Source organism: Amphibalanus amphitrite, unplaced genomic scaffold, assembly GCF_019059575.1.
Source record: "Amphibalanus amphitrite isolate SeventyFive unplaced genomic scaffold, NRLGWU_Aamphi_draft 000796F_arrow, whole genome shotgun sequence".
In the NCBI taxonomy this organism is placed as follows: Eukaryota; Metazoa; Arthropoda; class Thecostraca; order Balanomorpha; family Balanidae; genus Amphibalanus; species Amphibalanus amphitrite.
In genome coordinates this window covers 194,907-221,176 of record NW_024882290.1, presented here as the reverse complement: position 1 = coordinate 221,176, position 26,270 = coordinate 194,907, and the positions used below count along the sequence as shown (strand labels likewise).

Below are 26,270 nucleotides of genomic sequence, written 5' to 3'. Positions count from 1 at the left end.
TTACTCGGGTCCAGTCATGTTCACACGGGCAAGACACGCACAAGCGGACCCCGGCCCGGCTCAGTCGAGAGGAAACTCGTCAGGTATGGCGTCTCTGCCAGGACTCTGGGACTATCGACACTGTCCCAGGCTGACCCACACCAGCCGACTGGCACCCCGGCTCGCCCTGCTGATGAGGTGCCCGACCCCGTCGCCCGGTGCTGACCCGTGGAAGCTGGGGCGGCCGGCGACACTCCATCCATCTCGGGGCGCCCCTCGCGTCCCAATCAGCCGGTAAATTACGGTAATAAGCTCCGGCAGAGGGGGAGGTGGGGAGGGGCCATCCGGTGTGCGTTCCAGTGGAGCAGTGGGCACGGGGATGGACCCAGGGCGTGCAGTGGGGAGACGACTTCGGTTGGACTGTGTTTTCTGCAGAGCCAACAGGGAGGCATCGTGCGCCCTCCGTCTTCGGTGTGCCTGCCGTCTACCTACTAACGCATCAACAAATCACTATGCGATCGGAGACCGGTGTGAAATATAATAGCAATGGAACGTTAGCCTGCTAGACAGTAGGTACATAGACAGCCCGTCAAACGAACATTTCTAGCAGTTCGATGGAATCTAGCAGGCTCGGCGACGACAGAATTATCGCTATGCACTTATGGAAAAGGCAAATCACTGCATTATTGCTACAAAAAGGTAAATATTATCGAATACCTCAACTACAAAAAAAGTTCGATAAACCAAATAACGATATTAAGCTTTTATCGCCTGGCTCTGATCTTCAGCTCCTATCGTCTGGTTCTATTATTATCAAATAAATATGATGATGATGATGATTATGGAGACCCGAAACCTTCACCCGTCACCGTATAGGTACCTAACGGTTTCACGGATCTCCATCAGCCACCAAATCTACCAGATAGCTCCGGCCAATGGCACTTCCCTGCTGACGTGATATACGTGCCATGCAGCCCATATCTCCAGCTCGGCGGTCCGTGCAGCTGCAGCTCATAGCTGGGACTCCGCGGTCCATGCAGCTCATAGCAGCGACTCGGCCGGCCGCGAAGGCTGCAGGTTTGACCGGCTGTCTCCCACGCTGACCGCGCCTTCCGCTCCGTAAACGGACGGGCCTGTGCGAGCAGTGCCACGCCGCGCCTGACGCCCCGGGCGGTTCGGCGTGAGCGGCGGCGGCGGCGGCGGCGGGCGGCGGCAGTCAGTGGCGCGCAGCCGTCGGAAGCACGTCGGTGAGCGACGGACGGTGTCGCAGTGACCGCGACGTGAATCAGAGTGCGGGTGCCGGCAGTGAATGGCCGAGCGTTCAGCGTTTTGGTGCTAGTCGCCTGTGCGGCGTCGTGGTCTCCAGAGTTTCGGTGTAGCGGCAGTGTCTGCCGGCCGGCCAGCGTCGGTTGAACGGTGCTGTTCTCCCAGCGAGAGGAGCGCTGCTCGGTCTGGGTGGTTTTGAGTGAGAGGGTGCCCGACCTAAAGCTGCAGCGCTCCTTTTCTTCAGCAGCCATAGGAACTGTGAGGAGGGTCGGAGCCGAGAGGAAACAGCATCACAGACTCGTCGCGGTGATACACCGGAAGAACGACGGCGCCATGTCAGGTGAGATATCTGCAGGTGCGTGGATTGGGTGTCAGTTTAGAGATAATTGACATTCCCTGTCAGCAGCGTGATACTATATGTTACATACTCACATACCACGTACCTACCTTTTTCCTAGCGGGCCACACGGCAAGCCGATAAAAGCGCATTTCGATTTCCATCCTAACAATATCTTGGCCATGCTATGGTAGCCATTTATCTAGGCTAGATAGCTCAACTAACAGATTGAACCGTTCTTATCGAAACATGAAAAATTGTTGGAATTATTAGTTCTTATCATTTTATTAATCTTATCTCTAAACGGTTTTCCGGTCGCTCTCCTTTTGCTTTGGAGTCCTCGCAAGCATGGACGCTTAGGAACGTCGTGAAAGGTGGGCTGCACAGTTATTGCGAGTTCACGGTAGAAATTCACGATAGAAACACATTTAATTAACGCTTTTGTCTTTACTCTTTTTGCCAAATGGTCACTATTTTATAGTTGGATAAAAGGAAGTCTGAAAAGTGAACGGGCCATTTATAGTCTCATATCTATTTCTCTACCCGGTTCCTATGTGAATGCGAAGCGAAACAAAGGCCCTATAAGAATGGAATGTTACGTAAGTGCGCACTTAGACACCGGCCCGAATACCGTCTGTCCAGCTCACATTCTATGACGCATATCCGGACTACTGAGTCTGTCCAGTGTTTTATCACCGCCCCAGCGACTATTGGAGGAAGCGATCCACGACCGCAGTCTTCAGAGGAACCGCTGGTGACTCAGGCGGCGCGCCGTCAGCGATTGAGTGCAAGCGGCGGCTGCCGCACCCCGAGAATTAGTGGTCACTAGTCACTGGGAAGTGAGCAATTGGGCACCGGACACGCCGCTCAGCTACGTGGGCGTCAGGGGCAGCCTGGGTGCCACTGCACGTCACCCAGTTGGCGCCAATGTTCATGGATACTGTCAGTCTCCCAGGCTTCAGTGACCTTGCACGGCGGAACGACCTGACGAACGCCCGATTATGGGAAAGTCGAGCCGACTTCTCTATGAATTGCTTCGGTGTCCTTTGGTCAGTGGTTGGTTCCGTCACCTTTGGTGGCTTTAAATCACCTTGGCACTATACATAACCGTCACGCGACACGTGAAGTGGACACGTTTCAATTGCACGGAATTATGGGAGTAGAACACCAGACATAGGCTGACCTGGTTAGAGGCGTTCTGGAACCTTGACTATGTGTCTCAGCGCATGGGACCATGCTGGGAACCGGTAGATACTAGTTACCATAACCAGCTGGTGGTTACATTCGCCCCGGACCGACTCATGTGACGTGACATTCACATGTTTGGTCACATGTAATGGATGTAAGACACCCTGATAGTGTCCGTTCAACATTCAGCGACTTATTTCAGCCTGTCCGTATCGAATGATTAAACGGCTCCCCGATTGATGCGAACGAGAACCAATACATTTGAATAAGCTCTTGCACGCGAGTTTCTGACTGCCGAAAGAGTTTAAACCTTCAGCCTGTACCTAACTGACGTCCACTCCAACCAGCATTGTCCTGAATTCGTGGCCCGCTTTGTGTATTCGGTCAGTGACCGGCTGCAGTCATGACCATCGTTTCTGCGCGTAGGTTCCGGCAGTGGTCTGCAATCAGGTTTCATGACAGCCCACTCGACCGGTCAGGTTTGGTCAGGAGTCCGCCGGCCCCGTCGGATCTCGCCGGACGAGGGTGCGAGCTGACCCATGTCCCTGGGCCAATGGAGAGGCCGACTGCGTGCCGCCGCGTCGGATCTTGCCGGTCAGAGAAGAGCTGACCCATGTTACTGACCCATGTGAGAGGCTGGTACCGCTGCGTCGGATCTTGCCGGTCACAGAAGAGCTGACCCATGTCCCCGGGCCCATGTGTGAGAGGCCGGGTGCCGCCGCGTCGGATCTCGCCGGTCAGAGAAGAGCTGACCGATGTCCTCAGGTCCATGTGAGAGGCTGAGAGGCCAAGTGTGTGCCGCCGTGACGCCGCTACCTGTCACGCGTCGGTGAGAATGTATGTGACAAGCAGTCACTGCACGTAAAGTGAAAGCTATTCACCTCTCAGAGAGCCGCGGCGGGATCAATCTCCGAACGCAGGCCTTATGCAACCGGCGGCGGCGGAGAGGGCCGCGGCGCGCCCGCCGAGAATACCGTTACGACATGACCGGTCATTACACCCGTCACAGCCGACCGCTGCCGCCGGCTGTATATATTGGCCCCGGGGAAACTGATCGGAGGGAAACGGCTGTATATATTTGCCCCGGGGAAACTGATCGAAAGGAAACGGCTATATACATTGGCCCCGGGGAAACTGATCGGAGAGAAACGGCTGTATACGTATTGCCTATTGGCCCCAGGAAACTGATCGTAGCTTGCTGGATGTACTGGCCCAAGGGAGACTAACCGAAGGAAAACGGCTGCATATATGTTTCGGCCAGGGGAAACTGGTCAGAAGAAAATAGCTGTAGGTACTCGCATTCATTGGGCGCGCAGAACTGATCGAAGGGAACGAGCTGCACATATTGGTCCCATGCGGTCGGTGACCCATTTAGGAACTCCTAATTGCCGACTGTATGCAGTATAACGTATACCTAATGCATATTGGCACCTGTGGCAGTAGCAAGGACTGCTCCGATATTTTACAAGCAGGTAAACCGGCCGTTTGGTTCGTAATCAGATTGGCCTTTTAATGAAAATAATGTCTGCGATTTCTTAGCCGGCTCTCATGGCTATTTTCGGTCATCATTGTCACTCGTCTCATGGGATTTCCAATTTAGGGGCTATTGGGCCAGACGATTCTTGATTGAAGACATGGCCTCTCACAGGATATAAATCCCTCTACATAATTGGGAGAAAGGGAGAGCACTTCTGTTCGTTCAAGGCCTTGCTTTTATGGCTGGGACTATTGTTACGCCATTCTAGAGAAGTTTTGCACATACATTATATCCACCCTCATTCCCTCAGTCTGGTAGCCTTGAAACGGACGACCTGTTCATCCGCACTAAAATCCAATTTTAGACTTAACAACGAGCAAAAACTGCTGAAGGACCGGCCCATAGATCACGAGTCTGGCTGGTGCCGTCACCGGGACCAATAGGGACAGAGGGACCGAGCCGATGGTAATCGCTGGAGGACTGTAATGGGAAGGGCAGCCCCGCCCGGCGCCCCACCTCAGCTCAAGGGTCATAATTCAGACCCCATCCCTAGAACCGACGCGGCCCTGACCAGTGACCACGACCAACCCTCAGTGGCTGCCATATGCACATTGCACAGGTGCATGGGTGCCCGCGACTAGATCGTCTGTAGTTCTACTTCTGTCTGTAGGTCCACCCGTTAATGTTTGTCGGTCTGTCTTTCCGTCGATTTGTCTGTGTCCTCCTGTATGTTTGTCCATCGACTATTCCTGAATCCTGGTCCGTTCCCTGCATTCCTGGCGATCTCCCGACCAACTCTCTCCTCTTCCTCTCTCCTCTCTCTCTCTCTCTCTCTCTCTCTCTCTCTCTCTCTCTCTCTCTCTCTCTCTCTCTCTCTCTCTCTCTCTCTCTCTCTCTCTCTCTCTCTCTCTCCTTCTCGTCTGATCTCGACCGCCATTGGTCCCTTCCCGAAAGTTGGTCCTCGGGACAGGCGGGGGTGGGCGGAGATGTTTATTGTTTATCTACTGAGGAACGCGCCTCAGGCACTCCTTTCCTTCCTATCCGCCAGGCTAATCAGAATTGATGGTAGACTGTTGGTCCGACAAGATTTTCTGGAATGTTCTCCACCTCTGCCTTACTGTATCTTTCAATTCTCTTCTGCTTCTTCCATGTATTATTCCTTCCTGTCTGGCACACTCGCCATCTCGCTCACTCCTAGCCCTATACCTATCTCTTTTCCTCCTCCTCTCTCTCTCTCTCTCTCTCTCTCTCTCTCTCTCTCTCTCTCTCTCTCTCTCTCTCTCTCTCTCTCTCTCTCTCTCCTGGTTTCTTATCGACATCACTTGTCTCCATCTTCTCCCGACTCCCTCTCCTCCTCTCTGCTCTTCTCCGTCCCTCTCTCCCCTCTGTCCCGGTGCGGTCCGTGCCGTCTGTCTATCGGTGCTCGGACCGTGTCGCCGTCCGGAACCTCTCGAGTGACAGCTGCAGCCGCCGCTCATTGTCTGACAGAGCTCGTCCACTGTACCGGAGACCGTTTCCCTATCTGCCATTGTTCTCAGCAGTAGAGAATCTGTGTCGGGATCCTTGTTATCAGATGTAGCCTAAATCTGCCGCATGTCATGTGCTTGGGATATGGACGGCGTCGTCTATACTCTAGAAGGTATGTACCTACATATATGATTTCAAGCTTTTACGATTAGACATTGTTATTCGATGTATGTTTTTACTTTTTTTTCGGCTACTAGTCGTTTTGCCGAGAAAAAAAATCAAACGACTAGTAGCCGAAAAAAAGGTACATCGAATTACCTACCTATACTTATGCCTATCGTGTACCTACGTCCTAGTTGCCTGCACCCCCCGCATATATAGCCAACATGTTTCAACAAACTTTATATGGCACCGGTATAAAGGCAATCCACATAAATATTTAAAATCTTAAGAAATTCAATCAATTTTTTTTTTTTAAATAAGCTATTTTATTGGCCATGTGGTGGACACCTGCAAAACAGTCATCATCACACATAGTTATTTGGTCACTTGTCATTATTATGTGGCACTCAATCGTCGAGTCATTGCCGTGATTATCGGCCAGTCCTGACCACATTACCGGGTTGTTTCGGGGAACCATTGAGCCCAGTACACGGTATGGACGACGGCCGTGAACGGGCGCTCGATGCCGACAAACAGTATCGATAATTCAGCATGGGGAGTGGGGACGCCACGGCGAGTTGTCTGGGAGTATAGGCACGTCGTCAATGTCACGGTCGTTCTGTGTCGATTTGGTGTGTAATTCGACCAATGCTGGACTGAACACAGTGGTCAGTGGTCGCTGGTCACTGGTCAGTCACAGTCGGTCTGAGGTAGACCGATTTTCCTTCCAGGCAGATTGGTGGAGGTCCATAAGAGGGTCGGTCCATTGCTATTGTGAGGCGACAAACTAATCGGTGAAATACTTGTATTTCCCTTCAACATGTCGATTTTGGTGGGAGATTGGTCAGTGATAAGTTTTGCTCGACAACAGCCGGTCCGTTGATTGCAGCAAGAGTTCACCTACTTCTCTAAAAAAGACGGTCGATGCAAGGCAGATCGAGTACCCACGCGCGTGTATGATCATTGATCAACACCACGTGCCTATCATTGATGTAAATTCTTCCCAGAACCCGGTGCTGCTCCGGGAAAACGGTACACGCTATGCAAGTGACCCGGTCCCGGTCGACTGCGTTGGTGGATTTCGACAGGAACTGATCGGGACGTTCCCGGAAAGAATGGTCGGCTGAGGCGGCAGCGCTCCGTCAGCGAGGATTATCGGAAGGGAACGATGACGCAGCGCGGAAAGACGCATGCACGTGTGTGATTATGCATTTCACAGAAACGTATCATCATTAACAATGGGCGCAGTGGCATGACTGATACTGCAAAATGAGACGAATGAGTAATGAATAGCGGATAACTCAAGTATGGTATTAATCATGCTGAACTAGAGATTACAGCAGGCCTGCCCGATCCGAATTTGCAGCGGACTTTTGTTGATTGCCTAACGTGTACTCGCTACCGCTCATTGAGATTTCCTCCGAGCCGGAGAGAGTGCCAGTCACTGCCTCTGGCATGAGATGACGGTCAGACACACACGCACTCCGCGTTGTGTGTGTGTGAGAGGGAGGGGGGGGGGGGCAGAACGCGCTCTGGTGAGAGGAAGCGGTAGCCAAGGCCGGAGACTGACCACGCGTGCAAAACTCCAAGCCCTCCGGTCGTCATGCTTGTCCCTTTCTACAGCCTGAAGCGATGCCGCTGACCAGCCTGCTTGGCGCAGAAAGCCGACGCTTTGGGTCCTCCGACTGGAACGCCTTTGCATCCGACAGGTTACTATAGTCCGGTCAGGACTGGGATCGGTCCTGGATGACTCTCCAGGTGAAAGTTGCGACCGCTGCCTGTGGCTGGAGGGGCGGCGACGGCAGCTGGGCACTGAGAGCTCACGTGGGTGCTCGAGGGATGCTCTCAGAGAAACGGTTCCTCTGTCACGTGGGTTCTGGAGCGGTGCTCTCTGAGAAACGGTTTCTCTGCCCGGCTGTAAGTATAGCGACCCTATCTCTCCTGTTCAGGGACGTATGTGAAGGGTATACACAATGCCGGTTTTTGCCTCCCAGAATCAGAATGGACAGAGCACAGTGGCAGTGCTGGTTGTTTCTTTCCGATTGAGACGCGTATTGCGGAACCAGAGGCTTTCCCACTCCCAGCGTTTGTTTGGGACTTGGGAGAAGCAAAAACACTGTCTCTCATAAAGGCTCACAGTACAGCCGACACAATGAACAAATAGTCAATGAAGAAAGACATGGAGACGCATGAGGGCACAACAAAATCACCCGCCGTTTGTTTATAGTGTATCCTTTATACACCGCACTGATGTATTACAAAAAGGTAGGCCACTGTCTCCGCACCGTCATGTGTCAACGAGAAAAGCAAACCGCACGATAATTCTCATGGACTCGTCAGTTAAAAACCCGGGCATGCATCAGCGATCGTACTGAAATTTTTGACATCAAACTGGTCATCCTTCACGGACCGTTTCAGTGGACATTGGTCAGCTTCTTGGTGATCTGCTAAATAGAGCGCGACGTTAACAATAATATTCCCTTTAACATGCAATAACAATTAAAAGCAACTTCATTATTCACCCATTCACCATATCAAAAGCCTTGCGGTAAATGTGCTCCATTAAGCATTTGCTGTCGTAGAAAGCGTGAAGGTGACCAGTCCCAATTCAACCACAAACCTTGAATTGTGTCCCCAACAGCAGTTGCAAAACACGACCGATTTCGTTAAATCACGTCAGAAGCAACGCGGGTGTCGTGACGTAACTCACGACTCAATCACAAGTCACAATTGTGTGGCACTGAACGTTCCGCGCTGAACAGTTCAGGTCTGTGGGGTGGGCTTCGGCGTCTGTCTATCTGTCTGTCTGTCTGTATGTCTGTCTGTCTGTATGTCTGTCTGTCTGTATGTCTGTCTGTCTGTACGTCTGTCAGTTCGTTTTGTTTGTTCATTTGTTTATTTGCGTATTTGTTTGTTTCTTCCTTCTTTGTTTGTCCGTTTGTTTGCTTGTTTGTTCACTTGCCTACCTGTTTGCTAATGCATACTTATCTTTTATTTCTTTGGTTCGGTTGTGTGTCTGTCTGTTCGGCTGCCTGTCTGCTTGTGCATTTGCGTTAATTGGAACACCTCGCTCCCTCAAGTAGTCTAATCGTGTATCTGGAGACGCTCAGCGAGGTTTCATACCTGTAAGAAGTGGTTATTTTATCAGACGGGCGGTCTCAAACCCGTTTACGGTCCACGGTCACGCCCTGCATAACAGTCCGGTCCGGCACCGTCTAGGTCCATACTCTGATGACTGACCGGTGACTGATTAGTCACAATGTTGGGACACACATCAACACGCTGATGCCGTTGCTGGTGCTGGCACAGCATCACATCAGGTCAGTGTTTCTTTGCCACGCTTAGTGCATAGTAAGCTGGTGTTGACCGCTAATTTATCAGCCTACGATAACGTCTGATCAATCGTTTACCGAGAAAACACTCTTATAGATGTCTAGTGTTTGTTTTCTTCTGCTTCATCGGTCATGTTTCCGCACCATAGCGCGAGACAGGTCGTGAAAGTGCGAAATCTGTGCGAGGTGACGTGCGTTTTACGTTTGTCCCTGTCATGGCGTCCTTGTAGTTCCGTCCAGTCGCCTTGGTCCAGTCGAACACACCAGCAGGCATGCAAGGTTGTTTCCATTCCGACCGAGCGTTAGATCATAACGTGATCTAATGCCATACGTGGCTCGCCTAGAGCAAGCTTTTTTTTGCTGCTATGCCCCGGCCCCCCACCACCTTCACAATCTCCTCCAGCGATATTTCTGGTTCATTCCACCGTGCTTTACTGGGTGCTCCCTGAATGGTTGTAAACCCATAAACAATAACGGCAGTAACCTCAAAAATTAAATCAGAAATAGGAGCCAAAAGGTTATATTTAAAATGGTCGAATATTTCGCTCCTGGAGCTTCATCAGCGATAAGTACAGAAAACACCAGTGATAAAGTTTTTTTTTCTGTAATTATCGCTGATGAAACTCCAAGAGCGAAATATGCGACCATTTCAAATATAACTTTTTGTCTCCTATTTCTGATTGATATTCTGAGGTTACTGGTTATTTCTTAAATTTTTAATTTAAATAATGAGCCTCAAGCAGAATTTCAGCTTTTTAAGATGGTTTTAAATCCCTCAAATGAATATTGCACCATGTAAATAACTCTCACTCTCGTGTTGTTTGTCATGCTATGCATGTCTGTTCTGGCTTGCTCTTTGTCCCTTCGTTTACCTCGTTTGCCTTGTGTTGCCTTTCCGGCTGCCCTTCCGGCCTGTCGGTTCCGTCAGTCGTGCCTGACCTATCCGTTTTTCCCTATCGCCTGTCCCATTTCCCTGTGTCTGGTGACCTGACGTTCCTCTCTCTCGGCGCCCACAGCCGCTCGAGGATCGCGGAGCGGGGTCTGTCTGCTCGTCTGTCTACTGGGCTGTGTGCTGCTCCACACGGCCAGTGGACACGGACGGCTGTACGAGCCGCCCGGACGATCCACCGCCTGGAGGTAGGATCCACATACTCTCTCATGACATATATGGGCGCGTCCGAGTCTAGGTCATTGGTTCGCTGATTGTCTGTTTTCATATTGCCTAGCACTTATCATAACAGCCGTTTATTTCAATTTATCATTTTTCGCAGTTGATCACACATGTGATCAGAGATAAATGAGACCCTAAATGTGTGAAGAGATTACCAGTAAATCACCAGGGGAGCGGATGAAGAAACTTTAGTCGATAGTGATTACGTCGCTAGCTAGTGGCGAAAGACAAAAGTTTATGTCACATCTCGCTTACTCACATAAATAAATCTGGATGGTAAAAGCTGTGAGCGGCAATCACGAGTTGGCTAAGACACAGATGAGAAAGGCTGAGAAGATATGCGGGGAGATAAAATCAATTTCGACACTTTTCTGTAAGGTACACGCCTAGATTGATCATCGATGAAACTGTTGATAAAGTCTCAGATTCCTTACGATTGGCGCATGATTGCTGAGTGTTGCGCATCTTTACCTACATATGCAAGCACATGCTCACCGGTGTTCTCCGCGATCAGGTACGGCTTCTCACTGCCTCGGAACGACAACGACCACGAGTTGAACTGCGGTGGCTTCAGTCGCCAGTGGGTGCAGAACAGCGGCCGATGCGGTATCTGTGGCGACGCCTGGGACCTGACACAGGTGAGAATGGAACTACCGCGACGGGTCAGAGCCGGCCGGGTGCTGTGCTGTAGCCCAACCGAAACACAGCGCAGGAAGAACAGCGCTGCGCAGCGCTACACAACACCAGAGGACTGGGCGGGATCGTTAGCGGATAATCTTCCTCGGGCATGGCGAATGAAGATTTTATTAATGCCTCATTGCACCTTTATCAGCAAACCTCAACTTTCATCCAGATCCTAAACATATAACATCTTGCTGTGCATGAGAATAACCAAGCAGCTGTATCCCACTACACCAGGCTTCACTGTGTGTACCATCACCCCAAGTCAATCGGCTTTATAGTCCCACCATTCATATGCACCAGACTTGTAAACGACTCTGAGTTGATTCGTGAATCGACTCAGAATCAAACCGTTTTTCGATGAGTCGTGAGTTGATTCGAATCACTTCATCGAGGAACTTGATGAGTCATGAGTTGATTCGAATCGATTAAATTTAGCATCATGAGTCATTTGATGAATCGATTCAAATTTTCAGACTCAAACAAAGAATCGACTCAAAAAAAATTTGAGTCGTTTACAAGTCATCATCAACACCCTAATAATCAATGCTAGATCACCCTTCAGCTTTAGCCATCACTTAACTCCATATTTCAGACTTACAAGAGCCTCAGAGGCTCAGGCACAGGCGCCTAATGAGCCAAAAGCATTTGGCAGTTGGTAGGTACTTAGTCTTACCAAACCAAGTACCTGGTACACTACCTAGGTACCTACATTTTACATGTCAGAAGTCAGAAATGACACCTGCGGCTGCCTCCCCTTCTCCCAGTCCCAATTTGGTCCCAATAATCAATCAACAGCATAAGAGTTTGGGCGTCTATAGAGTCAAATACGCCCAAACTACCTATAGCCTATAAACTACCTATAGGCTGTGCTATAATATAAATAAACTCACCTATAAACCGCAAAATTGCGATGCTCAACTGCCAATAAACCACAAAATGCACATTTTCCATGAAATAGAAGTTTAAAAAGAAACTTGTCTTATGACATCATAGAATCTTCAGAATAATGTAAAGGAGCGGCTTTGAAATATTTCCTCAGCGATCTCCATTCGCCTAAAATATGTACTATGAGTGACGTCATGAATTCGAGAATAGAATGTGAAAGTCATAGTATGTTTTAAGAAAACTACATTAATGGCGCAGTTGATAACTTTCACGTCTGAATCTCGTGACAAATTGGCCGGATGACGTTGCCCGAATTGCACCAATGACAATTTATTTTTACCAAAAGAGCCACTTGGTCAGTGCTCCGGTGCTCCTGATATCGATTAATATTCAATGACGTCATTTTTAATCTAAAATTGTAGACTAACAATATTTTTTTTATATTCCTTCATTTTAATCTCCACGTTGAGCCAACATAAATGGTAAGTGACGGATGGGCTCTATCTAGCTGGCAGCCAGTTGGCACTGCTAAACTACTGGTGCCGTTTGGAGAATGTATATTGTATACCTACATCATCAACATTAACTACTTTCAATGAGTCTCAACTCAAGATCATATCTGATTCTGAGGCCTGAGCCACTCATGCAAGGTCATGGCCTCCTAGTGGCCCATGGAGTCCCTGCTGATGCTGGATATTTCACAGGTGGGAATTGGGATTAATCCTATTTTTGAGGTTGTACTGTTTGAATAATTTTATCTGATAAGTAAGAAGTAGTAACATTTGTCTCATTATCATGTAGAAAAGGTTTGATTAAAAAAAAAAAACATGAATGCCTCTCGGAACTTGTGCTTTTGAATTTTCAAATAAGACTTTCTAGGTAATAATAGGAGATAGGTTACTATGCTACTCCTTAGTCCTTACTTATATTATAATTGTCTCTCAGAGTTACTTACAAATTTATCTGACATTGCACTGTTGAGTGTTGACTGTTGAGTGTTGAAGATAGGTAGGTGTAAGGTAGGTACCTATTTACCTAGTCCTACTAGGTAGGTAGCTGCTTGAATCTTTGGTCAAGGCTACTATGCTGCTTAATACAATTGTGGTATGCGGCATATTCATTTTAGCATAGCTTTGAGTCAAATAATCAACAAATGTCTATAGTGAGTCATGGGTTAAATGAAATAAGTTCAATAAAAATGTCGTATGAGTCATGAGTTGATTTGAATCGATTCATCAAAATGTGTGAGTCATGAGTTGATTCGAATCATTCCCTTGGCTAGTTGCTCGAGTCATGAGTTGATTCGAATCATTTTATCGAGGAACTTGATGAGTCATGAGTTGATTCGAATCAATTAAATTTAATATCATGAGTCGTTTGCTGAATCGATTCAAATTTCCAGACTCAAACAAAGAATCGACTCAAAAAAAATTTGAGTCGTTTACAAGTCTGATATGCACATGTTCCGTTCATTACTTAGCACCGCGTGGAGGCGCCTCCACCCAGGACCATGTTTAGCCCGCACGCGCCGCGTGGCGCAGCGAGCACGGGAGTCAGCGCACAATGGCTAAGGCTGAGGAATGGCTCCGCCAAGGTCACCAATAGCCCGCGGGGACAGCCGGGCTGCTCCGAGGGCTTACAGGTCAGGACTGTCGGAAATGGCGGGCTGACCTTTGACCTCAATGACCTCTGACCGGCGGATATGAAGAATAGAATCCGGATTTGTGATCGATTCGGCTGTATTTGACAACTGTTATTTGGTCTATGAACAGACGTCCGTTTTAACTTTTGGTGGCGTATTGAGGAATGTGCACTATGCAGCTTATGGCTGTGATGTGAGGGTTCTCTGGGAAGTGGGAGCTGTCCGTCCTCGCTCTCAGCCGGCGTCTCAGGCGGTGTAGTCGGCAGTATCTACTATCTATCCAGGCCACGGGTCGGCGCAGCGGTAGATCGGCCCGCGCGGTGTGTTTGCACGCACCGAGTTGTGACGCGGCGGTGGTCGGCGATAGGTCCACAGACGGGCCCGGAATGGGGTCTCCGCAGGTCGCAGACCGCAGACAGTGCCGCGGCGGTGACGGAGACGGGGACGCGTCTCCACTGAATGGGCTGACGGAGCCGAGTGGCCTGAAACGCTGCCCGGGTGGAACGGAGCGCTCCCGGTTCCATGGGACCACCAGGGAACTCTGAGATGAGAAGCTGACTCGATATAAAGGATCTGTCGGCGCGCCATACCTATGTAGGCTAAGTAACGTTAGGAATCCTACTCGCCGAAACTCAGAATTTACACGAAGGAGGTAAATCAGCCTAGTGGAAATACCGTATGTGCATTGCAATCCTAATTTCATCTCGTATCAGAACAGGGAAACTATTTACAATAAGGGTTTGCATTGCATTTTGAGTGCTTCAAACGTTGGTCTTAGGATGGGATACCTCTCAGATCGTCAGAGTTCCGTCACAAAGGGATCGAAAATCACGCCGCTGTCGGACCGGGCAGGCGGGTCTCTGGCCGGGCCGCCGCTACATGCCGCGGACCGCCACCGGCCGCTCCCGCTCGACAGGAGAGTGGTCAGACGTGCGTGCCCGCGTGCCTCTCTCACTTTCGCCAGCCAGCCGGTCAGCCGGCCGGCCGGCAGCGCGACCGGTCCGACCGCCGCCAGCTGTCTGACGAAACCCCGCCCCGGGCTGCCGGCGCACCTCAGAGCCCACCGGCCTGTCCGAGATGGTTTGGGCGGAGGATCCCATGTGTTTCAGTGGCTACATGGCGGCCAACCGGCAGTTCATGTGTCTGTTTGTGCGTCCATCCGTTAGATCTCTCTGTCCGTCTGATCACCTGACCAAGCGCTTCTGGCTGGTGTAGCCAGTAGAAACACTGTAACATACAGATATCTCTTGTATTTCGCCACAAAATCGAGACATATATAATTTTACATACGAACTTAGTTATCTAGTATTGCACACATGTTGGCGAGAACATCGAATGTAATAAACGAATACATATGGTTTTTAATATACACATAGCCAATACAATTGTCCAAACAATACAGCAGTTTAAGCGAACGGAACGTTAAAAGGGGGGCGCACAACTTAATCGAAGGCTTTAGCAATTTAGAGACTGGTAAAAGCGACACCTATTAACAAAACTGTAGTCCGCCCGTCCGCTCGGTGATCCGTCAATCCGCCCGTCTCTGTCCGTCCGTCTTCGCATTCGTTCCCGTCCTCGTCCGTTCGTCATTCCTCTGTCCGCCAGTCATGGCATGTCCGCATACATCTCTCCCTGACCTTTCGATTGTAAACGGTGGTTCTTCCTTGTTTAGCGGCATCTGAAGGACGAAACATTTTACCCACAAAAATTCGCCTGAGCGATTTTTCACGATGCGAGTTTTCCACAAAATTGAATTTAACGACAAGCCCTTAAATTCGACTGTCCTGCAAAAGCTATGAAAGGGGTATGGTAATATAACATCGGCAAATTTTATATAGAGCACAGAAATGCGGCTGAAGTTCGTGTTCAAAGTCACATTTCGCCATACTTCTGGTGCCTCTCTTGTTGCCTCGTCTCCCCTGACCGCGGAGCGTTTTGGCGCTGTTATGCCGTCCCGGTCAGCGAACAGCGCTCCAGCTCCGACCAAACACGTCCCTCGACGCCGTCGGCCCGCCGGGAGCGTCCGTCGGTGATCAGTGGACCGAGCGGGCCCACTCCCCGTCGGCCGCCTCAGCTGTCGGCACCGACGGCGTTCGTCGGTCAGCGGCGCGCGTCGGCGTGGCGAATCCCACGGTGCAGGGCGGATTTATCGGGCCCATTTCACGGTCGGCCGCCGGTAAACGATGGCCAGACTTGAAATAGCAGAGACTCACGGACATTAAATAGCGCGACGATATGACAGCGACAGAGCCCTGACCACACGATGGAATGGCTTCCCATCATTAGCTATCGTAATAATGACGATACGTGCGCAACAGTTGTCACGAAGATATAAGAAGTTTTGTAACATCCCGTAGAAAAAGGGTAAATTCGCCTTCACTGTCGACCAACCGAAGCTGCAAGCTGCAGACAAAGCTTATTCCGCGATGCTTCATGTCGTCGGCGCGCTCTGCTATACAGACATATCCACTGTGCAGTATAGGGTCCGATGTCCTATGCACTTTCGAGTGCAACGTTCAGCCCCTGCCGTGGCAGGCAGACGCTGCCCGTCTTGGACCCATCGAGTGCCAAGGAAGTCGACAGGCCTGGGAGTGGCCGGCGGCGCCCGGCACGGTCACCACCCCTGGGGCGCCGCCACTGGGTATAATGACGTCACGGTGGGTGGCCGCCCTCCCCTCCGTCCTACCCCTCCCCGTACCCACGGTCTGGGGAAGGAGGGTCGGTGGACGGGGCAGCCAGCCGCTCCGCTCTACCGTCTCAGATATACATGACTGCTGATGGATGTGCCGACACATACTGATGGTGAATTATAGCCACGTTCTGCATGCGCGACTGCGATGGAGGCAGGAATTATTTCGTCGATTTACATAACTGTGTTACAACGGTTTACAAGGTAACCACTACTTGCTGATTATTAATCGTTTGGCAGTGCGATGTGATCATCCACCTGAACCAGGGAAGAACGTGGATTGGAAGTGTTATTTGATAACACTTCCAATCACTTGCAATATCATAACACTTGCAACATCATGTTATTTGATATAATCATTTAAAGCGCAAGTACCTTGTTAAAATCAGGGGTTAAAATGCTGGGACGACTGATCGCGAATTATATGTAGGCGGACAATTCCTTCGTGTTAGCGTTTAAAACAAGAAGAATCGTATACGAAGTCAAGCTAAAGATGCAACCACGATAAATTCAATCTGCTGTAAGCCTGATTTGAAGTAAAAGCTGACTGTCGCGGCCGGAACCAGTATGTGCCCTGTTGGACTAACTGGTGTCGGTTTTGGTACAAAAACTGCGGCGGCGGCAGCCGACAGAAGCGTGGGCGGCGGCTGCCGCCGGCGCTGGATGACCGTTTTCCCACAGCGGCGCGGCGCTGTTTGGGTAAACCACCCGTCTGACTGCCGGGCGAATGGGAAACATGCCACGGACCGACCCAGATCAGACTCGGGCCCGACGGTACCGACGGCAACGACCGCCGGTAAATGATCAGCTCACTGCGCTTGGCTAAGTGACCTCAGATGGACAGCGCACTGAGCCTGGCCGACAGCTCAATCGGCTCAGCTAATAGCTCAGCTCACTCAGCTCACTCAGGCTCAGCTGGCAGCTCATTGAGCTCGCCTGACACCTCGCTTAGCTCAACTGACAGCTCAATGAGCTCAGCTGGACAGTTCACTGAGCCCAGCTGTGCAGCTCACTGAACTCAGCTGGACAGCTCAGATCCAGCCGCTTCACGAGCTCACCTTCCTTTCCTGCACAGTGCACCGCACCTTCACCGATTTACCCTATATTCTGCACTCAGTCGCCTATCTGACCTCCTCTCTCCACATTAGCCGTTTTCACGACGGGCTATCCGGCGAATGCACCTGATTTGACCAAATCTGCACCTAATTTCTTTTACAGCAAATATCTTCATTTTATGAATTTATTTCAGTGTTTTAATCGATGATGCTCTCTGATAATATGACAAAGCAGGCATATAAGCAATTAGTGCAACCCTAGCTGGCTCTGCTAAGTGCTAAGAGACACACTGAACCTGATTTGACCAAATCTGCACCTGATCTGTATAACGTGTACCAGATGGCCGTCGTGAAAACGGCTATTATGACATTAACAACACTCATCGTCATCATCACATTTAATGTCGATGCAGCGAGCTCGTCTGTGCTGGCTTGATTTCCATGTTGACTATTGGTGCCAACGCGATCGTCACGGCGGTTTCCAATTGTCTTTCGTATGCAGGTGGCACGTAAATAAGACCGATGACTCTGCAGTTTGCATGCTCTACTGACATTTCGAACGTGAACCAGCGACCACTGACAATGGGAAGCAATCAGACAGCGGTGTCAGGCGCGTTGTCACCGATTTCTACCACATCGCTCGGTATCAACAGACCCCAGCTGGAGGTTTGGATAGTTGATAGTGCAGGGTACTGGACTTGGTCTGGTGCTGCTGCTGAGCCTCATGTCTATCTGTATATGCTGATGTTGCTGATATCTGCTATCCATCTGTGGGTGCTGATGCCGGTAGGTACTATGAAAGTCAGCACCGGTACCGGACCGGTCACTGACGTCTCGCTACGCTCCACTGCACACGGGGTGCGTCCGGTCACGCTCCTCCCTGCACTACCCTCCGGTCGGCAACGGTGACGGAATTGTACTGGATGACGCGTGCTACCCACCATCCACCGAGACATACCCATACCCATAAGCCTTGCTATCTATCACCGACCTCGGACCAATGCAAACATACATATAACGTTCTTCTCCATCGCTTCACTCGCTAAGGCTTGACGGCTCTTCAAAACTATAACATTACATAACTCAATGCACGGAAGCAGTTTTGCAGTCTCGTCACTCACCGACCCGCAGTCATACAACTCTCACTACCAGTATAACTGGTCATCTCTGGTCGCGACTATCTCCCCATCTGACCGACTGATCAGCGTTGACTTTCTACTTCCACTTCCTTAGCTGATCTGACCCTATCTCAGGCAGCAGATCGACCGGCGACGCCAGGCTTGAGACTAATTTTAGACGGACCGCAAGACGACATAAAGAGACGGAGAGAGAGAGAGAGAGAGAGAGAGAGAGAGAGAGAGAGAGAGAGAGAGAGAGAGAGAGAGAGAGAGAGAGAGAGAGAGAGAGAGAGAGAGAGAGAGAGAGAGAGAGAGAGAGAGAGAGAAAGCAGATTCAAAGGGTGATGAGCGCGGATACAAAATTATGCCAAGCTGACGAATGAAAGAATGTTGTGGTCGGAGGCAGAAAGGCATAAGAACTAATGCATATATGGAGCGAGTAATGCGAAACGGACGAAAACGAACGGAATAGGGCAGAAAAATGAACGCCCGTAATGGCCGTCTGTCATAACGATGAGAGGGCCACAAAGATGGAAAGAAATGCAACCGGGGCGAGAGCAAGACCGCCGGATAGTTTTCACCAGCCATCTGTTGGAAAACAGAGCGCAGCAGTGGTCAGCGACTGTGCCTCGTACCGAGATTGATCGTTCAAGCGCGGCCACCACAGGTGTTTTCAGAGCTGTGTATAGCGGCGGCTAAATATGGGCCTTCTTTCCTATCACTTACCGCCCACCTGGGGCGCACGCGGCGATACGAGAGAGAGAGAGAGAGAGAGAGAGAGAGAGAGAGAGAGAGAGAGAGAGAGAGAGAGAGAGAGAGAGAGAGAGAGAGAGAGAGAGGGAGGGAGGGAGAGAGAGAGAAAAAAATGTGGCGAAGTAAGAGAGGAGAGGAGATTTCCGAGTTGGAGATAGTGGAGAGAGGAGAAAGTCAGAAAGGTGAATAAAAGCAAAGGCGCAACACGTTGATAGCTGTTGGTCCGTGACATCGGATGTTCCTGCACAGGTCAGCCGATCTCAAGGCATTTGTTGCTATGCCCATAACCTAAGAATAAGAAAAAACTAGCCTTCAGTGCGATTAGCAGCTTGGTCATTGGGTCTTCGTTTCATACATCTGAATCGAATCAGAGCTAATGAAGCTCGAGTGAGTCCCGGTATCATTGAAAACTGCTCCGATGACATTGAATTGGTGAATCAGAGGCGCCCGCACATCTCTCAGACCCATAGGAGGATGTCCGGCGATGTGAACTCACAGCCGTGGAGTTCCGGCTGTACCGCGCCGCCCCCCCCCCCCCCTCCTCTCCCACCCACATCCGGTCCTTCGGCGGCTCCACCGTCAGCCGGCGGACAGCTCCGGTGGGTAATCGCAGCCGCCGCGCGCGACCAGAGGACAGCTCCGGGCCGATAATCGCAGCCGCCGCGCGCGACCGCACGGCCAGTTGGGCTCCAATGAGGCCTGGCTCCTCCAGCCGGGGGCCTGCTTTGGGTCCTCAATGGAGAGACAGGCTCCGCGGGCCGGTCACTTCCCTCGCCGGACCCCGTCCGGTCGTCTTCCCTCGCTGGACTTGCCATCCGTGCAGTATACGTATGCGGCCGGTCTGTATATTTTAAATTTGTTACAAATATACCTACCTTTTACAAATACACCGAAGCTCAGCGACCATTACAAAGCTTCATTCCGTCGTTCTTTCTGCTGGCTGGTAGCCGTTGCCGGCTGCGGGCTATATAACTGTTTCTGACGGCGTTATCGGTCCGCTAAATCAGTTGGCCACCTCTGCAGCCGACCGAGACGGATCGGAGTGCCGTCGACCTCCACAACTCCGGCCATGGCTGCCGTCAACCTCCTGCAGTCATTGCAACCGAGTATTACATCCGACCTCTGTCCATTGTATCCGTCTGGCTACTGCGGCCAACCACGACCATCAACGGGTTCACTGTTCAGTATTCATAGTCCGGTCATTACCAGATATCAACAATACTATGTAATCTCCAGTCATTGTTGTCGAGCGCGGTGACCTCTGGTCATTGTTACCAAGTAGGCATGGCCAAACTCCTCGGTCAGTCCGCCCGCTGTACATACAATCAGTTGTGATAGACAGCTGCTCGGTTTGTCGACGGCAACAGTATGGGTCATGTCCGAGTCCTGTCACTGTGGTGGCTGGCATTATGTCACTTCCTCAGTGTTCATGCTTTATCCAACAGCAAATGTGGTGATCATACGCGGGAATTGTGATTCAAAGCTAGTCATAAGTCGGGGCTTATCGCAATCAGATGACACATTTACATGAAAATGTACATATGTATACCATGCTTTAGAAGATATGTCCGAACGAGGATGGATGGAACTGATCTGACCTTACCTGACCTGGTGTCGCCTGACCCTCGCCGTGTCTGTGTTCCAACCCCGTCTGAACGAGAGGGTTCGACCTGACCTGACCTGACCTGACCTGACCTGCCCTTGTCTGTGTTCCAGCCCCGACCGAACGAGGCTGGCGGGATGTACGGCCGCGGTGAGATCGTGCGCACATACGCCGCCGGCTCATCAATCCCCGTAGGCGTCGAGCTCACTGCCAACCACAAGGGCTACTTCGAGATGCGCGTCTGCCCGGTGAACAGCAACGCTCGTCCGGCCACTCAGCGCTGCCTGGACCGCTACAAGCTGCAGCTCTCGGACGGCGGCGGCGTGCGCTACTACCCGCAGCCGGCCTGGAACGGCAAGATCCAGCTGCGCTACCGGCTGCCCGCCGACCTCACCTGCCGTCAGTGCGTGTTCCAGTGGCGCTACGTGGCCGGCAACAACTGGGGCACCTGCGGGAACGGCACCGAGGGCATCGGCTGCGGCCCGCAGGAGGAATTCCGAGCCTGTGCCGATGTCAGGATCGTCGACGAGGCCGGCGAGTTTGACGAGACGCGCTACGACTGGGCGGACGGTGAGCTGGGCGGCACGGTGCCGCCCTCAGACGAACGGCAGGCGCTCGTGGCGGAGACCATCGCCGCAGTGGTCCTCGGAGTGCTCGGCGCGCTCGCCTTCTTTGTCGGTGTCTGCTGCTGGGCGCTGGCGCGGCGCCGCGGCACGCGCAACAACAAGAAGAAGCGCGGCGTGACGTTCGGTCGCCAGATCTTCCTCATCTCCAACCCGACGCTGACGCGCAACGGGAAGCTGTCCAAGCCGACGGCGGCCGTGTCGCCGTCCGGGCCGGTGGGCGCACCGGGCGACACCAGCGCCATCTTGGAGGTGTCGTCCAGTGACGGCAGCACGGGCTCGCGCGGAGGCGGCGCACCGCCACTCAACTCATAGCGGCGACGCGGCTATGGAAGGTTAGGACCCTGCCCGGGCGCCACTGAACGTGACCGGAGCAAAGGGAGACGGGGGTCGGAGACAGATAAATCACCCCGCCGACAGACGCGGGGCAGACCCTGACTAGGGGTGGTGCGAAGGGGAGTGTAGGAACGGGCGCGCCGCTGGCAGCAGAGCCGAGAGGCGCGAACGGCAGTCGTCGACTGCGACGGACGGCGAGTGGAGCAGAGAGTGGGCGAGAAGTGAGCTAAGGAATCCGTGCGGAGTGCCAACGGCTACGAGGATTATCCGATCACGCACTCCTTAACGCCGACATGGCCGCCGGCGAGTGGAGCGGAGAGCGAGCGAGAAGGGAGCCAGGGAAGCTGTGGGGAGTACCAACGGCTGCAAGGATTCTATGGTCAGGCACACTAACGCCGGCACGGCAGGTGAGGCGTATCGAGCACGGCTCGGGGGTACGTACAGCGGAGTGCGGTTCCTTGGCGGCGACACCACGAGGATGGTTGCCCGGCGACTGACGCGGCGCCACCATGAGGATGGTTCCCCGGCGACTGACGCGCATCTATTCAGAGGCATATTAAGCGCACACACAATCGTAAAGGAAACCGGGGAGCCTGGTAGGCACGCTTTGAAGGGTCGTGCAACGCGGCACCCCAACCTGCGACGCGATACACACAAAACACCTGGTTCCGGCCACCCTACAACTCATGCACACACATCAGGTCCGCCGCCGACCCCTCGGCTACTCTGCAACTGCAATGCGTCCGACGCCCCGGCTACTCCGCACTGCACATACATCAAGCCCGCTGCCGACGCCTCGGCTACTCTGCAACTCACGCACATACATACTCATGCACATGCATCAGGTCCGCCGCCGACGCCTCGGCACGCACATACATCAGGTCCGCCGCCGACGCCTCGGCACGCACATGCATCAGGTCCGCCGCCGACGCCTCGGCACGCACATGCATCAGGTCCGCCGCCGACGCCTCGGCACGCACATGCACCAGGTCCGCCGCCGACGCCTCGGCTACTCTGCAGTAGAGATGTCCTCGGATACAACTTTTCGGTATACCGATACCATACTGATACCAATTCGGTACTTGCTGTTTGATTCCTAATGTGTTCGGTATTTTGTTGGTATAATGCACCCTAGGTTGGTACTTGGTTTAGTATCGGTATTCCGATTTTCCGTAGTTGACGTCACTACTCTGCACCGCACATACATCAGGTCCGCCGCCGACGCCTCGGCACCCACATGCATCAGGTCCGCCGCCGACGCCTCGGCTACTCTGCAGTAGAGATGTCCTCGGATACAACTTTTCGGTATACCGATACCATACTGATACCAAATCGGTACTTGCTATTTGATTCCTAATGTGTTCGGTATTTTGTTGGTATAATGCACCCTAGGTTGGTACTTGGTTTTGTATCGGTATTCCGATTTTCCGTAGTCGACGTCCTACTCTGCACCGCACATACATCAGGTCCGCCGCCGACGCCTCGGCACCCACATGCATCAGGTCCGCCGCCGACGCCTCGGCTACTCTGCAGTAGAGATGTCCTCGGATACAACTTTTCGGTATACCGATACCATACTGATACCAACTCGGTACTTGCTATTTGATTCCTAATGTGTTCGGTATTTTGTTGGTATAATGTACCCTAGGTTGGTACTTGGTTTGGTATCGGTATTCCGATTTTCCGTAGTCGACGTCCTACTCTGCACCGCACATACATCAGGTCCGCCACCGACGCCTCGGCTACTCTGCAACCCACGCACACACATCAGGTTCGCCGACAACGCCCCGGCCACTCTGCAAATCACGCACATACATCAGGTCCGCCGCCGACGCCTCGGCTACTCTGCAAATCACGCACATACATCAGGTCCGCCGCCGACGCCTCGGCTACTCTGCAACTCATGCACATGCATCAGGTCCGCCGCCGACGCCTCGGCTCCTCTGCTACTCATGCACACACATCAGGCCCGCCGTCGTATAGCCTCAGCCACCCCATAAACTCTGCACTGGCATGGGTCGAGAATATGGTATGGCAGGCATGGCACGCGCCACACCAACTTAAATGATGGTATGGCAGCTACGAAATTTAAGGATTTCAGTTTGATAAGAATAAAACACGATAGTATTGTTTCAAGCAACTGGCGCCATACCAACTTGAAAACAATTCTCCACCCATGTTCGGACGTACATGAGGTCCGCCGCCGACGCCTCGGCTACTCTGCAACTCACACACATGCATCAGGTCCGCCCCCGACGCCTCGGTTACTCTGCAACGGCACATACATCAGGTCCGCCGCCGACGCCTCGGCTACTCTGCAACTGCACATGCATCAGGTCCGCCGCCGACGCCTCGGCTACTCTGCAACTCACGCACATGCATCAGGTCCGCCGCCGACGCCTCGGCTACTCTGCAACGGCACATACATCAGGCCCGCCGCCGACGCCTCGGCTACTCGGCAACTCACGCACACGCATCAGGTCCGCCACTGACGCCTCGGCTACGCTGCAACCCTTGCACGTAAGTACATCAGGACCGCCGCCGACGCCTCAGCTACTCTGCAACTTATGCACATACATCGGGCCCGCCGCCGACGCCTGGGCTGCACTGTAACCCCTGCACACATCGGGTCCGCCACCGGCGCCTCGGCTAATTCCATTGGGTGTATTTGGCGTTTTTTTAGGGGCCGTCCTACCCTACAAACGAGCCGACGCGAGTGGTTTCGGCCGCCGACAGCCAACTGAGGCGAACGCTTGGTGATAGTGGCGCGGGCAACGGGGGCCTAATCAACTCATAGCGGCGACGCGGCTATGGAAGGTTAGGACCCTGCCCGGGCGCCACTGAACGTGACCGGAGCAAAGGGAGACGGGGGTCGGAGACAGATAAATCACCCCGCCGACAGACGCGGGGCAGACCCTGACTAGGGGTGGTGCGAAGGGGAGTGTAGGAACGGGCGCGCCGCTGGCAGCAGAGCCGAGAGGCGCGAACGGCAGTCGTCGACTGCGACGGACGGCGAGTGGAGCAGAGAGTGGGCGAGAAGTTTCCCACCCACCCTCACCTATTTAATAGATGCGACTTCGAGATTCGTCAAACCTGCATATCCTTAATCCCGACCATATACCTCGTCGTTATCACTCCGTCGGTGCGTTTTTTTAGGGGCCGTCCTACCCTACAAACGAGCCGACGCGAGTGGTTTCGGCCGCCGACAGCCAACTGAGGCGAACGCTTGGTGATAGTGGCGCGGGCAACGGGGGCCTAACGCAGTTCGCCGCCGACGACCAGTCACCCGAGCCGCCGGTGGCGCCGCGCAGGAAGCGGACTGCCCGGTCTCCGGCCGGAGAGAAACAGACGCAGGAGTCGGCCCAGGAGCTGGATCAGGATCCGCGGCGGGCGGGAGCGCACCTGCACATCAGCCGGCCCACCCAGGTGACCGTTAACGGCGTCTCCGTGGTGCCCGACCCGATGCCCGATGTTGTAACGCACTGAACTCTGGTGGTGGAGAGAAGAGGCTCAAGTTCTGTCAGCGTGCACGAGACGGTGTTGAGGTCGGTTTTCGTAGGTTCAGTTGAAGGTCCCGTCCAGTCGTCAACGGTCTCGGTGATGTAGCTAGGGCGGACGCAGATGAAACTCACATGCAAAATGTAAAGCGGCGGAACAGTTGACTACGTTTGTGCGTGTGAAAAGCCCGGATAGGGCGCGGGGAGTGGCATCTCTCAGGGATAGCATGAGAAGGGTTGAATATGTTTGTATTTGTGGTGGGCAAGTAGGTACAACGTTTGCGCGCTGCACCTACACACAGTAAGCAATAAGCATCAGTATTCTATCCAGTGGGACCCATATTCTACGTCTGTAAACACAGAAAATTCGAAAAGTTGCGTGTTAAAAGTTAATTTTCTACAATACCAGCGCTCAAACAACGCCTCGTTTTCGCAGTGTTTTGCACCCCACGACCTTGCACTTTGTGACGGTCCATGACATGTTTGTCACATGACATGCTTAACTGTTTTTATGATAGGGATTGCAACATGTAAACGAGTTACGAACACGGACTCAGAACGAACTTACCTTACCATGACCTAGCTAAATGTCATTCATTTAAGAGCTACAGTTACCTACCTATCAAGCGTTTAAGCTTGACAACATATCAACCAATCCTGCCATTTTTCAGTGACTGTTTCACTGGGGGTCGTCTTTAGAATGCTATGTCTCCGATATTATTCCATGTTTTCTCCTCCGTTATTTCTCGTCTAGGTCAGCTGCGTGCCTGGGATATCAATTAACGCGAGCGATTGAGTGCATTGGCTGAATAAGTCGGGTGCACTGCGTATGAATGCTTTTGGCGGCCACTGGAAGATGGTACCGCACTCATATTGTACTGAGTATTGGGTCTATGGCTGTCAGAATGAGCCGTTGTCGATTGCTGCAACAAAAGAATTGAACGTGAGGTATGTTTGCGTATCTACTGTCTACGGTCCATGTGTGTGTGTTTTTTTTTTTTTTTGC

At 52.2% G+C, this 26,270-nt stretch overlaps 1 protein-coding gene across 3 annotated transcripts; it reads left to right on the top strand.

Moving 5' to 3' along the window:
• The first annotated feature begins 1,221 nt into the window (after positions 1–1,221).
• On the top strand, positions 1,222–26,270 carry LOC122366323. Of its 3 annotated transcripts, XM_043338472.1 has the most exons (5): positions 1,222–1,585; positions 10,225–10,345; positions 10,894–11,017; positions 20,922–21,735; positions 25,027–26,270. In XM_043338472.1, the coding sequence occupies exons 1-5, from the start codon at positions 1,579–1,581 to the stop codon at positions 25,251–25,253; spliced, it is 1,293 nt and encodes a 430-aa protein (XP_043194407.1). In that variant the 5' UTR covers positions 1,222–1,578; the 3' UTR covers positions 25,254–26,270. The 3 variants fall into 3 exon arrangements, with proteins under 3 accessions (XP_043194407.1, XP_043194409.1, XP_043194408.1); XM_043338474.1 differs by lacking the exons at positions 1,222–1,585; positions 10,225–10,345; positions 10,894–11,017 and adding an exon at positions 12,038–12,430; XM_043338473.1 differs by lacking the exons at positions 1,222–1,585; positions 10,225–10,345; positions 10,894–11,017 and adding an exon at positions 12,482–12,652.

What these genes read in the sequence shown, in the direction of transcription:
- LOC122366323 (XM_043338472.1), top strand. An exon ending in ACGCCTGGGACCTGACACAG is followed by an intron (nt 11,018 to 20,921) that starts GTGAGAATGGAA and finishes TCTGTGTTCCAG; the next exon opens with CCCCGACCGAACGAGGCTGG. An exon ending in CGGAGGCGGCGCACCGCCAC is followed by an intron (nt 21,736 to 25,026) that starts TCAACTCATAGC and finishes ACGGGGGCCTAA; the next exon opens with CGCAGTTCGCCGCCGACGAC.